The sequence below is a fragment of the Saccoglossus kowalevskii genome, chromosome 3, assembly GCF_978046115.1.
Source record: "Saccoglossus kowalevskii chromosome 3, keSacKowa6.1, whole genome shotgun sequence".
NCBI classification, from domain to species: Eukaryota; Metazoa; Hemichordata; class Enteropneusta; family Harrimaniidae; genus Saccoglossus; species Saccoglossus kowalevskii.
The window spans coordinates 23,677,905-23,694,366 of NC_140643.1; the positions used below are offsets into that span (position 1 = coordinate 23,677,905).

Consider the following 16,462-nt stretch of genomic DNA (forward strand, 5'->3'; position numbering starts at 1 on the left):
AGCTACGTCACAGACGTTCCACGTTGCTAAGACGCGCACTACTGTACACCACTGTACCATGCATTTCTATGGGCTCTGTGCGCGCTGCTGTGGAACGCCGGTCGAGCCGGTTAAAATTCGAGAAAACAACACAAACTCAACTTTGAAGTAATTCCGAACAACCAAATTTATATATGTTACACACGTAGGGCTAATCTTGTTGCACTGTTCAGAGGAGTCTCAACAATCATCCCAAAGTACCGTTTTCTGCGAGTTTTGGGCCTTTGTTTTCACCGCCGCGGGTTGCCAGGCGGTGAAAATGCCCGGATGTCCGCCCCCGAGGTGACTGTTCTCGCTGTTTATTTTGACAATGAACGAAAGCAATGCAATTAGTGAAAACTTCAAATTCATTAAATATAACTGTTCTACAAGGCAGCAATATCTAATCAGTGTATCTATATTTCATGTTTTACTTGTTTCTTCAATGTGCCTTTTGGCATTGTTAACCGTAGCTTTAGTAACCGTACTCATGCTGATCTCCCCAGTACTGTGTCTAATGAGTTTGCGAAAATCGTCGTGACGTTACAAAAACAGGATCGTAAAATCAGACAAAATATTGCACATAATGCCAAATATAAATTTCATCTTACCACGCACATTCCGATCAGATAGTTAAATCAGCACAAAAATAGGTTTTGGGGTAAAAGTAAGTGATTTATTATCGAATTACAAACAAAAACATACTGCAATTGAAGTACTAAAGAAATCTTAATGATTACGTGTACAACCAGTTTCCTTAAAAAACAATCTTAAACTTATACTCATACTTTGCAATAAATAGACAGCCTGTCAGTTGATGGGACATGTAGGCATATCGGAAAATGTTTTGATTACTATCTGATTAGAGAGGTTATCATTTTACAAGCGTTGGTTGATGAATGCTGCGGATTTTTTTTTTGTTAACTTGAGGGCGCTCATACGCCTGATATTTTTTTTTTCTGAACTAAGCAAAGAAACTTTTCCCTAAAAGTCTTCAAAATATAATGATACAGTCCTTATGTATACCATGTGTATTGTTTGTAGATAATAACGTCACTGTACTAAGATATGCTATGTAATAAAGTAGGCATCAAATCAGTTTAAATATCCGTGATATAAACTTTGAAGAACACATCAGCAAAATCCACACTGACACCGTGACGCGCCGCGTCAAAATAGAAATAAACTGGTATAGCTGTACCTTTTAAAATATTTTTATGTTCATTTCAGTGCGATTATTTGAATACAGGATTTTCCAGGGTTTGGAACTTTTTTTTTTTTAACATTACTAATCAGTGTTTGAAATTACAGGTCGCCCGGGTCCATCAAGTTTTCTGCCGGGCCAAGAAGATTTGTAACGTCGTCGCTCGGTTGTCCACCTATTTTTCGAGCAGTAGGTTGTATGATGAGCGTCAGTAATAAACTATCTATTAAACCTGTTTCGCTTTATATTTTTTATTATAAACTTGAACAAATATTTGCCGCTTGCTGTTTTTTTTCCAATACGGGAAACAGTGTCTGCCTGCGGTTATGCAGTAACAGTACTACAACATCACGTGTGCACTCTATGATATGGAAATATTTTGAAGTCGTACTAACAGTGTTTCTCGTTGGTAATACGGATGTAAAGGATGTGTTATGACGCAACTCAACTATGCGATTCTGGCAACTAAAATGGCCGGTAACTCAAACGCGTGCAAGGTGAGATTAACTGTGGTTTCACGTTCTTTGTTAGGAACCGTTCGCCGGCCCCTTCCCAGGCGACGATAACAACACACGCTAAAAACGCAAAGGCTCATAGGTAGACGCTTGTCTGTAAACAATGACACGCTATGGCCATCTGACGCATGCGCAGGTGACGACTCCCCCGCTTTAAGGAATACAACCACCAATTAAAAAGCAAAAGTGCCTTCAAATATAGCTTTCTTTTTGGCATATGTTGCTCGAAGTAATCTTTTTATATTTATATACCTGTAAAGTTATCTAATTATTCTATGAAAATTTCAGAGCTGTATCGTAGTAATGGAACATGCTCAAAAGAGTGTGACATTCACACGTATGTTAAATAATTAACAAATCACACAGTCAGGTATGAAATAGTTTTAGAACATCTTTAGATGTTTTCCTATTTCCTGGGCGTCAAAATTTCATGACCAATTAAAAAAAAATAACAACAGCAAACGAATACTACTCAGCAGACACTCATCAGATTTTTTCACCTTTTCCAGAAATGTTATGTAATGTATTTGAACGTAAAAACAAACAAAATTTTCTGGTGAAAGTGAAAAATATAAAAAAAAAAGTTAACCAAAGTCGGTGTGACTTTTATGTTTCTCATGTTTTAATCTACATTTTCAATAGAATTACCACACCTAACATATATTTTTAATTAGTGTAAATTATAAACTACCCTTGTAGTTCCATGGTATTGCTATTCATGTTTTCTGTCACATGTATTAGTGTCAAGAAACACACCATTATTCACAGAGTTGCATTTATTTAAGTGCATATACTACACGTTGCTTGTGCTGTTTTCAACAGCACTGGCAAGTCAGTCCACCAACTTTTCATAAGAGCCACTGTATGTGACTTTTTCAGTTGGATTTGATTTTTTGTCGATTTGCTGCTCAGAATTGAAAGGATTTCAAATAAGTTTTGCCAACGATACAACTTGTTAACACTTGCCACAGAGGGCGCTTGGACAGTTCGCCAACTTCAAGTCAAATAGCTGTATTTATTGAAGCCGAAAAGCTTTGAGCTTCCCACCTTATCAAACGGGGAAGGGGCCTGGACATACTTTCAGGGCTCATACCACTAATTGAATTTCCATAGACGACAATGTTAACATATGACGAGATTGCTATATGAAAATGACGAAGAAAGTTGAAAATATGGCTCAAAAATGGGAAATCAACATGCCAGTAATCAACCATATGAAAAAAACTAACATGTTGGCCAGCTCAAACTCTTGCAAATCTCAGGTAAACTGTATTTGGATTACACCAAGAAAAATCACTGGAAAAACTCCAAGATTAGAACATCCAAATACACACAGAATAAACCCACAGGTACACAGCCGCTAAGTAGTATACAAAAGACCACATGTTGGTCTCACCTCTGACCCAGGTGATTACGCCCTCAAACAGGGAGCACCTGAGAAAAAAAATATTAAAAAAATTTCATTGGTTCTTGCTAGGCATTTAAATTGATGGTTGATTAGTGGCATGAGACCTTAATCAAAGACGTACTATTAGATTACTTTTTCGTTTTTCATTCTTGTGCAAAATTTGTGACGGTCTCAGTTTGAAAGGTTATCAATCTCAACCAAGTGAAATACTGTATCGCCTCCCAGAGTAAAAATTGATATAAGTCGCGCCCTCTTGTGACACGGCGCTGTTGTGACGTAAATGGGTGAAAGGAACCTAACCGTTTATGTTTACGATTTATAGTCGTACATCGTTAAAAATACAGTTTTTGATAGACAAAGTATATCATAGACGACAAACAACTGCACAACCGTTTTGACGTCAGGGCAAAGATCATACTGTCCTCCTGAATTCTATTGGATCCCTCCCAAATTGCATTGACCTTGTTTTCTTACTGCCAAATTAAACAAAACACACTGGAGATATACTGTATTTATAAACTGAATTTTTTGTTGTTGTATTTAGAACTGGGTTTATTGTTTTACACCTTCCTACCAGATTCAACGAATCACAAGAAGTAAAACAAGTTCGTCAGCACCCTCGGGCTCATGCAATTTATTCGACTCAAAACTGTGAATATATCTGTAAACCAATACTTTCTCGTGTGGTGATTGATACTTGTATATCACGAACGAAGTAATTCAATGTCACCGAGATCCAATTATTAATCGGTGGCACACGAAACTAGGTACTGTTGCACAGGGTCCAATAAGAAATGTGTATTCAGCATGGTGTCCAATAGATATGAGGTATATTGCACGGGCCCAATTGGGAATATGTACTACAGCACAGGGTCCAATGGGAAGTAGGTTCTATTGCACGGTGTCCAATAGGAAGTAGGTACGATTGCACGGTGTCCAATGGGAAGTAGGATATATTGTACGGTGTCCAGTCGGAAGTAGGTTCTATTGCACGGTATCCAATGGGAAGTAGGTTCTATTGCACGGTGTTCAATAGGAAGTAGGTTCTATTGCACGGGGTCCAATAGGAAGTATGTTCTCTTGCGCGGTGTCCACTAGGAAGTAGGCACTATTGCACGGTGTCCAATGGGAAGTAGGTTTTATTGTACGGTGTCCAATAGGAAGTAAGTTTTATTGTACGGTGTCCAATAGGAAGTAGGTTATAATGCACAGTGCCCAATAGGAAGTAGGTTCTATTGCACAGGGTCCAATAGGAAGTAGGTTCTATTGCACTGTGTCCAATATGAAGTAGGTTCTATTGCACGGGGTCCAATAGGAAGTATGTTATAATGCACAGGGTCCAATAGGAAGTAGGTACTATTGCACAGGGTCCAATGGGAATTAGGTACTATTGCACGTGGTCCAATGGGAATTAGGTTCTATTGCACCGTGTCCAATGGGAAGTAGGTTTTATTGCACGGCATCCAGTAGGAAGTATGTTATATTGCACGGCATCCAGTAGGAAGTAGGTTCTATTGCACAGGGCCCAATAGGAAGTAGGTTCGATTGCACGGGGTCCAATAGGAAGTAGGTACTATTGCACGGCGTCCAGTAGGAAGTAGGTTCTATTGCACAGGGTCCAATAGGAAGTAGGTACTATTGCACGTGGTTCAATGGGAATTAGGTTCTATTGCACCGTGTCCAATGGGAAGTAGGTTTTATTGTACGGTGTCCAATAGGAAGTAGGTTATATTGTACGGTGTCCAATAGAAAGTAGGTTATATTGTACGGGATCCAATGGGAAGTAGGTTCTATTGCACGGGGTTCAATAGGAAGTAGGTTCTATGGTGTCCAATGGGAAGTAGGTTCTATTGCACGGTGTCCAATAGGAAGTAGGTACTATTGCACGGTGTCCAATGGGAAGTACGTTATATTGCACAGTGTCCAATGGGAAGTAGGTTCTATTGCACGGTGTCCAATAGGAAGTAGGTTCTATTGCACGGAGTCCAATAGGAAGTCTGTTCTCTTGCGTGGTGTCCAATGGGAAGTAGGCACTATTGCACTGTGTCCAATGGGAAGTAGGTAATATTGTACGGTGTCCAATAGGAAGTAGGTTCTATTGCACAGAGTCCAATAGGAAGTCTGTTCTCTTGCGCGGTGTCCAATGGGAAGTAGGCACTATTGCACGGTGTTCAATGGGAAGTAGGCACTATTGCACGGTGTCCAATGGGAAGTATGTTCTATTGCACGGGGTCCAATAGGAAGTAGGTTATATTGCACAGTGTCCAATAGGAAGTAGGTACTATTGCACGGTGTCCAATGGGAAGTAGGTTCTATTGCACGGTGTCCAATAGGAAGTAGGTTCTATTGCACGGGGTCCAATAGGAAGTATGTTCTCTTGCGTGGTGTCCAATAGGAAGTAGTCACTATTGCACGGTGTCCAATGGGAAGTATGTTATATTGTACGGTGTCCAATAGGAAGTAGGTTATATTGTACTGGGTCCAATGGGAAGTAGGTACTATTACACGGCGTCCAGTAGGAAGTAGGTTCTATTGCACAGGGTCCAATAGGAAGTAGGTTCTATTGCACGGGGTCCAATAGGAAGTAGGTTCTACGGTGTCCAATGGGAAGTAGGTTATATTGCACGGTGTCCAATGGGAAGTAGGTTCTATTGCACCGTGTCCAATGGGAAGTAGGTTTTATTGTACGGTGTCCAATAGGAAGTAAGTTTTATTGTACGGTGTCCAATAGGAAGTAGGTTATATTGTACAGGGTCCAATAGGAAGTAGGTTATAATGCACAGTGTCCAATAGGAAGTAGGTACGATTGCATGGTGTCCAATGGGAGGTAGGATATATTGTACGGTGTCCAGTTGGAAGTAGGTTCTATTGCATGGTGTCCAATGGGAAGTAGGTAATATTGTACGGTGTCCAATGGGAAGTATGTTCTATTGCATGGGGTCCAATAGAAAGTAGGTTATATTGCACGGTGTCCAATGGGAAGTAGGTTCTATTGCACCGTGTCCAATGGGAAGTAGGTTTTATTGTACGGTGTCCAATAGGAAGTAAGTTTTATTGTACGGTGTCCAATAGGAAGTAGGTTATATTGTACAGGGTCCAATAGGAAGTAGGTTATAATGCACAGTGTCCAATAGGAAGTAGGTACGATTGCATGGTGTCCAATGGGAGGTAGGATATATTGTACGGTGTCCAGTTGGAAGTAGGTTCTATTGCATGGTGTCCAATGGGAAGTAGGTTCTATTGCACGGTGTCCAATGGGAAGTAGGTTATATTGCACGGTGTCCAATGGGAAGTAGGTTCTATTGCATGGTGTCCAATAGGAAGTAGGTTCTATTGCACGGGGTCCAATAGGAAGTATGTTCTCTTGCGTGGTGTCCAATAGGAAGTAGTCACTATTGCACGGTGTCCAATGGGAAGTATGTTATATTGTACGGTGTCCAATAGGAAGTTGGTTATATTGTACTGGGTCCAATGGGAAGTAGGTACTATTACACGGCGTCCAGTAGGAAGTAGGTTCTATTGCACAAGGTCCAATAGGAAGTAGGTTCTATTGCACGGGGTCCAATAGGAAGTAGGTTCTACGGTGTCCAATGGGAAGTAGGTTATATTGCACGGTGTCCAATGGGAAGTAGGTTCTATTGCACCGTGTCCAATGGGAAGTAGGTTTTATTGTACGGTGTCCAATAGGAAGTAAGTTTTATTGTACGGTGTCCAATAGGAAGTAGGTTATATTGTACGGTGTCCAATAGAAAGTAGGTTATATTGTACGGGATCCAATGGGAAGTAGGTTCTATTGCACGGGGTCCAATAGGAAGTAGGTTCTACAGTGTCCAATGGGAAGTATGTTCTATTGCACGGGGTCCAATAGGAAGTAGGTTCTATTGCACGGGGTACAATGGGGAGTAGGTTCTATTGCACGGTGTCCAATAGGAAGTATGTTCTATTGCACGGGGTCCAATAGGAAGTAGGTACTATTGCACGGCGTCCAGTAAGAAGTAGGTTCTATTGCACGGCGTCCAGTAGGAAGTAGGTACTATTACACGGGGTACAAGAGGAAATATGTACTATTGCACGGGGTACAAGAGGAAGTAGGTTCTATTGCATGGTGTCCAATCGGAAGTAGGTACTATTGCATGGGGTCCAATAGGCAGTAGGTTCTATTGCACGGCGTCCAGTAGGAAGTAGGTACTATTACACGAGGTACAAGAGGAAGTAGGTACTATTGCATGGGGTACAAGAGGAAGTAGGTTCTATTGCAAGGTGTCCAATTCGAAGTGGGTTCTATTGCACGGGGTGCAATAGGAAGTAAGTTTTATTGCACAGGGACCAATATAAGATATGTGCAGTGTATTACGATGGCAATATGAAGTGGGCACTACACAGCAGGGTCTAATGGGAGGTGGATGATATTGCGAGGTATGTAATGGCAATCTTGAGCTTCAACCTGAGCTTGCTCAGAGTCAACCTGAGCTCCACCCTGAGCTCCACCCTGAGCTTCAACCTGAGCTTCAACCTGAGCTTCCTCAGAGTCAACCTGAGCTCCACCCAACTTGAGCTTGGGAAATTATTTAGTATACTGATTAGTTTTTCATGCAAATTTATCTTAATTTATCATTTGAATAAAATATCTTTTTTGTCCAATACGTTTAGGATAGTATATCTAGTTTGGGTGAAAATCTATACAAATTAATACTGCATAATAATTTGGTAGATTTAATTTGGTTTAAATCACATGTGGATATTGCACAATTCTAAAGAACTTTTGGAAAAACTCTGATCTAGATCTTTATCTGAAATAAAGTCTATTAAAACATTCAATTTTAGATATTGTTCATCAATCATTTTTTCATAAGAATGGTTCTCGGCGATATAAATATATTGTTCTAAACTACAATTCCACTTATTTCGTCAAGAATGAAACTAATGCCACCACTTTATACAGTGAAGAAGACATTGTCCTCATGCTTGAATTTTTGATAAATAATATATTTGTTAAGTTTGGAGGACATATATTTAACTGTGCTCCCTTGCTGACCGACTTGGTTTTATTCTTGTATGAGACCGAGTTTCTTCAGAAACAAACAATTTAAAGAAGCTAAATCTTTTAATTTTACATTTAGATATATTGATGATGTCCTTTCCATCAACAATCCTAATTTTTGTGATTCGCTCCCATTGATATATCCCACAGAACTAGACATTAAAGAAACTACAGAATTAGCTTCCTCGGCCTCATACCTTGACATTTACCTTGAATTAGACAACAATGGTCATCTTTCTACCAGACTTTATGACAAAAGAGATGATTTGTAAATATTGACTTTTGTCATTGATTGTTTGGATTATAGTTGGGTATTGTTGCTTGGATTTACAGCAGAAACTCAAAACGAATTTGGCGCACCGACACTGTGCTCCAACTTGAGCATCTGAGATCGAATCAGCTCGGTTTAAGTCACCCGTTAAAGCAAGCGAAATAAACGCACTCACTAGCGAAAACGCACATATCTCTAAATATAGTTTAAACTTGTCATCGAAAATGATTGCACGGTTTGTAAAATGAAGTCTCCCATTGATGGTAGTTTTTTTTTATTGAAATCAGCAAATATGGCAACAAAACTGAGCGTTATACGACCTGGGCGTAGAAGCCAAAACGGGAAATAATTTTACCCCAGTATTAATAGTGGAAGATCATTACAATAACCATAGAAGAACCCCTTACTACCTTCCATGAAACCTGAGCGCTGCGCCACGCTGAGTTTTAACTTGAGCTTGGCATATTGTTTACAACGGAAGCTCAAACAAAGTTGGGGCGCCTACACAGAGCTCCAACCTGAGAGTCCAAGGTCACATCAGCTGTGTTGAAGCATGGAGGTAGAAAAGAGAAGTTAAATATCATGTTTCCAATTCTGTCATCGCCCAAGACTTTCTGATGGCACAATAAGAGCGAAATAAATTCTTGAAACATTATGTTGAAAATAAATCTCGCCTTTCTGTCAAAATATTACTTATGATACAGTGTATTTGTAGTTTTGTTGTGCTTTTAAGATGTTTTTGTCTCTAATATATTTTATCTTTTGTCTATTCATGGAGCTTTTTTTTAGCTCCATGGTCTTTTCGACCAGGGTTGTTTATGTTTGAACAATCTAAGGTAACAAATCACTAATAATCGGCTTTATCTGTCATTTACTCATCGAATCTTAGGGTACCAGTATAACAAATTAAAGTGCAACAACACAGAATAATTAGCAGCTTGTGTCTATTCACAGTATTGAGCTCCATCCTATATAGAAAGGCTGTGGTATATAGAATGAATAAAACAAATAATAATAATAACTTTGTTGTTATCGAATCTCTGTTGAAATATAGATAAAATTACAATAAAGAAAAAAATCATAATAATAAAAAAGTAAAAACAGAAAATTCCGTTGAGACAAGCGTAAAATAAGTACACGTCAAAAGTACATGTCAAATACAATACATTTATAAAGAACACATCAAAAGTCTGTTTTGGGGTGGAGAGGTGTTAGACCTAGCTTTGTTTATAATAATAATAATAATAATAACAATATTCATTAGACGCATAAAATCCTTAGGAAAGGATAAAAGGGTCTTACAGAAAGAAATTTAAAAACTATAATCTAAAAAGAAAAAGAAAAACCTATTCTAAAAATATAAAAAAAATCAAAAACAAATATGAATAAACAATAAAGACAATTTGCAACCAATGGTGAATACAGAATATAAAATGAACACAAAATGTAACCTAATACACTGATAGTTGTTGCTGTTTTGTTCCATAGCTGTTTTTTAGGAAGACAGCTAAGGCTGGTGCTAGAGTATGGTGGGCTGTACATTTCATTACAAAATGCTACTCATCCTCAATTATATTTTGGCTGCACAAATCACATGTTCTTTTATCCAGTACGTGGCACATTATTATGTCTGCCTTTCTCAATTTTAAGGTCATGGTTGCTTGTCCTGAATTTTGCAATTAACCTCCTAAGACCATGGTTCTGCATATTCATTAAGTAATTTTCAATTTTTAAATCTTGTTTAAAAAGTCTGTATGTTCTTAGTTTGTTTTAGCCAAGGTTTGTTTTCTATTATCATTATGCATGTAAAAAATCCAAATGATTTTTTGATTTTTTTATGAATAAAGTCTAAATTTTTCTTATTTATCTTGAGTTTACAATGGTAATAACATCAATATCTTGCTTGAGGGTTTCTACACTTGTAAACCATTTACTTTTTACATTCTTATTTACTAAGTAGGCTTCTCTTAATAATATGTTATCAGAGTTTGTTACTCGGTTGAATATATATATACTTAAGTCGTTGTTTCTTGATAAAACAATCAATTGGGTACCTTCCTAGCTCACCATAAACAGCCATTTTTGGTGTGAATTTGGAGAGACCAAGAATGAACCGACAAAATGAAAGATGGACATCCTTGGTTTGGTCTTAATGTAGCTTGTAATCAAACCATAGTACATCCATGATCAAACAAACCAGGGCATAGTCAAGCCTGGTTTTTACTCATCAAACTTTGCAAAATTTTGTTTTTTAATTCGGGTTAGATAATCAAATTTACTCAAATCCCCCTTCAAATATCAATATATGTACATATATCCCTGTGCTTATAAGTATGCTAATTTTTGTTACGAGGGTTAAAATGGCTGGACAACAGGAAGTGCTCTACCTGCTGCCAAGCTTCAAATTATGATATCACCTATTTAAACAATGTTTTTATCGGTACTTTTAATTTGTTTCCAGTTGACGTTTTTGATGAGCAGAAAAAAAAAACAAGCGGGTGACGGAACAATCTTTTCTGTTCTGCAGTTTTACTCAAGGAATTGTACCTAGTGTTTATGTGTATTGTTTATGTGTTAACGATGAAAGTGTTTTGTTCTGCCTATGTTATACCTCAGACTACTATAGAACAGACTAGCAACACCTATTGTATGTGTGAATTGGGGGGCATGTAAGAGAGGAGGTGTGAGCCATGGCTAATATGCTGGTAGTTAATTGACACGTCTTTACCCGAAGATCGCATGTTTTGTAATGTCATTCTAGTGCATCGCACATATTTTCAGATCTAACTGAAATTCAAATCTGAGTTTGAAATGAACAAATCTGAGAGGTCTACCCAATGTACATATACAATGTACACCAAGTATCAAAGCATTAATTGTAAAACATTGACACGGACGACGACAGACAATCACTCATAATATGATAAGCTCCGCTCGACAAAGTGGACAGCGGAGCTAATAAAACTGAAGATGAATTACATAATAAAACTGAAAATAAAAACAATTACTTTCAGGTACTTTTGTTTACTATTACCTTTATCTTATTATTAACCAACTCAACTTCCATTTATTACTTTATTGTTGTAGACTGATAGAAAAATAATATTAAATTAACATTATTATTATTTAAATAATTAGTCAATTTTTCCTTTTCAGAATAAAATAAAACTGTAACTGCAGAAATAAAGATTAGAATAAAAAAAGGAAAAATGTTTCATGTGTGTGAAACAACTGCTTTAATGTGTGACTCCAACACAACTGATTTGAATTTAGAGCTTCTGTTGTAAACAATTTCCAGGGTTCAAGTTGGGTGGAGCTCAGGTTGACTCTGAGGAAGCTCAGGTTGAAGCTCAAGTTGAAGCTCAGGGTGGAGCTCAAGTTGAAGCTCAAGTTGAAGCTCAGGGTGGAGCTCAGGTTGACTCTGAGCAAGCTCAGGTTGAAGCTCAAGATTGCCATTACATACCTGATATTGCGCAGGGCCAATAGGAGGTAGGTACTATAGCGATGTGTTCAATAAGACGTACATGTATCTACTACAGCACGGCGTCCGATAGAAAATAGATAAGAAATGAGCATGTCGTCCAATGAGAACTATACACTGTTTTGAAGTATAGTCACGTGAGCGCATGTATGAATAAGCGTCCCCGGCAGCGGACATGGTAGACCAAGGGGGTAAGGCAAGAAAGTGTTGGATCAGTGATACAATCTGCTTTGAAAGTTTTGAGGAATAGTGTAAATGTAATGTAGGGGCACTAGTTACACGCCCTTGGTTCCACGTATAACAAGCTATTAGTGAAATGAAATTAATAGAGTAATATGCGTAATAAATATACGCACAAACTAGATATTGCGCCATTATATTTTTAATTTCTTTACCGATTTGACACGTATTGGATACATTGAGATAGCCGTAAGTTATCAATAACGGCGGAGAGTTGTAAACAATATTTAAAGGCGCCGCCATCGATGTATTGTGCGCGCTCTCACTTATTGATTGCGTGCGCATGTGTGTTCGGCTATAAAAGAGAAATTCCGCGAAAGGACTATAAAATAGACGGGGTGCACGTAAACAAAGGTACGAGCATTGGATGAAAAAATGTAGGTCACGTGTTCTATATGGCGAAAACCTATTGGCCAGCTTGAGATGTGTCATAACCCGTCTATTTATTATGAAGAGCTGCTGAAGAGCTGGGTGAAAGCGTTCTACATTCGAACGTGTTCGAAAAGCTAAAACTCAGAGTCTGAGAAAGACGCAAAACCAATACATGTACGAGTTCGAGTCAAAACATGTCACCATGGCAATGCTCGAAGTACTGTTTTTTTTTTTTTAATTTCTAGAATGTAACTAATAACTTATTTTAGCCAAGAAGGATATGTTCATGTATTATTTCTAGTATTGTATTAACTCAGGCACTTTTGTCTACCGCCCTTGGGTAGACTTGCATATAATCTTTTTTTTTGTATTTTTTTTGGGTATTTTTCAATAAACTAAAATAAAATATTATGTGAGTGTATAAATGGCGAAAGCTGGGTTATCGCGAAAGTCGGGTATACCATATTTCGTAGTCTTCCCCCCCCCCCGCTTTCGTCATTTATACACTAAAATAATATTTTATTTTATTGAAACAAAACACACCAGAATACTAGACTGTATGCAAGTCTACAAACATGGATGATAAGAGCACGCACTAGTGTCGTATTATACCACAGAACTTAGAAAACATGATTATACAGGTCTATGTTTATACGCTAAAAAGTCACCGGAAACAAGCATTTTATTTGCTAATTGACAGAACATACATAGATGAGCAACTTAAAGAAGGGTATCACATTATCGGCATATCAGGGGTTGACCATTAACAACTTGGGGTGTACAATACATCAACTTTACCCAGAAAAAGGAAATCTAGCTCAAAACCAAGTGATAGGGGAAAATGCACATCTCCCCTCCCATCATGATGGTCAACTCCAGCTGCAAATTTGAAGACAATTTCAGTCCTAACAATAAAACCGAGATCTTGAAATCTTACGGGAATGCTACCTTCCTACGCCTTGAGATTGAGATATCTGATACGTCATTTCTGTCTTAGCTTCTCAACGTAAATATTTTATCAGTGGTCCACTGACGTAATAACACATGCTACGATACCAGCTGTCCACTGAAGTAATCGCACACGCACGTTGACCCGAAGAAAATGAACAACGTTCGAATGTCTTTTCAGTACGTTGTATCGATCGACTAAAATGATATCATTAATTGCTTCCACTTCAACGACGTTCTGCTTCATTCAATCCTTTTCTATGCAGAAAACAATGACGAATATAGTAACTTGCACAGCACTGCATACAATATAAAACGACTCGGACCAAAGACTTTTCATTTAGAATAAGTCAGAAGTTCAAGTTGAGTACGTGACATGACATACAGAGACATAATGTTTTACAAGTACCAACACGCCAATTCCAAAATATCGAATATTATGTTCACAACATTTAGTCCGGACTCAATCCATGTAAAATTGATTTGCCTCAAGCGCGGCAAAAGTAACAAACTCCGGTAACATTATTCTTGGTAACTTTGGCAACGAGTTGATCTCCAACTAATTCTCGCACGGCGACCAGGTCGTCACCGGGAGTGGTGCCCCGGGTGTACAACTTCCCATCTTCCAGCGTGGCGATGATCTTTCGTTTCCCGAACATGGTAAGAATATCCGTGGGTTCGCCAAGTTTGAATTTCTCCAAGTGAGGTTTTGGTGACGACTGCGACGCCTCCTTCAAGACCCAACACCCATCATCCTCGTAAATCTCCAAGGATGGTTTAGCAGCGGCCATTGCCTTAGCGGCAACGTCTGGAATCCCCATCTCGGCAAAGAGAGGTTCGGAATTTTCGTGCTTCACAAAGACCCACTTGCCTGCGAATTCTGCTAAACTGGCCATCTTCTGGGTCTGCGTGTGTACCGGTGGCAGCGAGTGTCAGTTTGTCAACGAACGACGAAGCGTTTTATACGCATCGTTCGTGGATATGACGTCACTTACGACCAACATTAACATAACATAATTCTCACTTCGTGATGACCTTTCAATTTCTGATTATCGATAATTTTCGATTTGATCGTTAATTTCCTCTTACGAGAACTATCATTCCGCCCAGCCAAATCATACAAGATTAAAATACGTATAAATAGGAGGTTTTACGAAACATTTTCCCAACCGTAAATTTCTAAAAAAAAAGATGATAATCTGGTCTGAATTGTAAATATCTGCTCGTGTGTACATGATTGAATTATGGTGGCCGCCTCCTAGAAGATATTCTCGTTATTCTCAGCACCGGATTGGATATACGCCGCTACTACAATACAACCTTGCATAAGCAGTGCATTATTCATGGCATGACGTATTCGGGACAACTAATATTCCTGGTTTCATACGTTCCCGATGCTAAACTAAATAACAAATAAATACGTCAGAAATGCGTAATATTTATTTAGAGCATCCCTTCCAGGTTTGTATAGTATCTGCACACAATCATGTTTACTCAACACAAGACCTCTATTTGAATTGAAAGGCCAGACAACTCCTTTCACTACGTTAATCCTTTTGTTACATTTCATGCGAATGTCTGTTTCTGTCAATCTGATCCCGAGTGATCTAATTCTAAATCTAATGAGATCTGAACCACAATTGTACCAAAAATATATAAAAGAAAAAACAAATCTAGGTAAAATTGTTGGCAGCAATAAGATTCAAATAACTGAATACTTTAAGCCCATTGTACTGAATATGGTGTTCAGGCTACTAGACAGACATGATGACAATGGTGGTCTTTATTTCTTTAATAATACTGAGTCTAGACATACATGCCATGGGTGCGATGATAAAACAATATTGAGATATACGGAACAGTGATCGATCATAATATATGATGCCATGACAACTGACAAACAAGGATCATAAAATACCATAACAGGATACAATATAATACGAAAAGATAGAATGTCATTTGAATGTCATTTGCTTCTTGCTTCAAACTTTCCTTCTTTTCTATGTTGTAGCTGAGACAATATTCTGGGGCCACTCACATGACGAGAAGTATTAACCAATCTTAGCGTAGTAAGCCGTGCCTACGACGTCCTTTTTCGGTAATATAGCTTTGACCACCAGTTCACCATTGATCACTTCACGACATCCAACAAACTCAATTGGTTCTTCCGGGTTTGCACTGCGATTCATTAACTTTCCCCCTTCCAACGTGACGATGCATTTGCGCTTACCAAACAGCGTGGGCAACTCTTCCTCTTGGCCGAGACGAAATTTCTGTACTCGGTCGGGTTGCCCTGGAAACGTGGTTTCCGTGATCACCCAGTCTCCATCTTGTTCTTGTATATCCATCGTGTTCTTAATGGCCGCCATCTTTTGTCTCAGCTCTTCTGGAACCCCGATGGCGGCAAAGAGAGCCTCCGAGTTTTCGTGCCGAACCAATTCCCATTTCCCGACTAAGTCAGCCGTATCGCACCCAGCCATTATCACAGCAAATCGTCACGATTAACCCTGTGAGGTACAATATAATCTTGCTCGGGAAATCGTTTTCGAGCTAACCGCTTTACCGTATAGAAATTGAATGTATAGCAGACTGCACCGACCATGTATTGATATGAAGTATTAGTATGCATAGAATTCAGACACCATCTGCATAATTGACATTTGATAAGAGCACAATAATGATATTGTCGCGTTTTAACGCCCAACGTAGTTCTTTTTCAGCGTATTTGAATCGAATATCGACAGTACGGGGACTCCCCTGAGATGTACATTAGCATTCGTATTTAATTTTAATTAAAAAAAATAGGACTTCTTGAAGCGTCGTAGGATTTAAATGCGAATGGTCATTTTACTGATTTTTCCAATCGTGTCATATACGTTGGCAATTTCAACTTGGTAACCAACATGTATGTCGTAAGGAAATCAACTATAACAGAACAAGACGACATATTGGTTGTTACAGTGT

The 16,462-nt window shown here is 38.5% G+C and overlaps 2 protein-coding genes across 2 annotated transcripts; both read right to left on the reverse strand.

Moving 5' to 3' along the window:
- Nucleotides 1–13,986: 13,986 nt before the first annotated feature.
- On the reverse strand, nucleotides 13,987–14,394 carry LOC102806046 (fatty acid-binding protein homolog 5-like). The gene has a single exon (XM_006816330.1). The coding sequence runs from the start codon at nucleotides 14,392–14,394 to the stop codon at nucleotides 13,987–13,989; it is 408 nt and encodes a 135-aa protein (XP_006816393.1).
- An 869-nt stretch (nucleotides 14,395–15,263) lies between these two features.
- LOC102806161 (fatty acid-binding protein, liver-like) lies at nucleotides 15,264–16,133 on the reverse strand. Its single transcript, XM_006816331.2, has one exon. It carries the CDS (start codon nucleotides 15,976–15,978, stop codon nucleotides 15,550–15,552), a length of 429 nt encoding a protein of 142 aa, XP_006816394.1. The 5' UTR covers nucleotides 15,979–16,133; the 3' UTR covers nucleotides 15,264–15,549.
- Nucleotides 16,134–16,462: the final 329 nt, after the last annotated feature.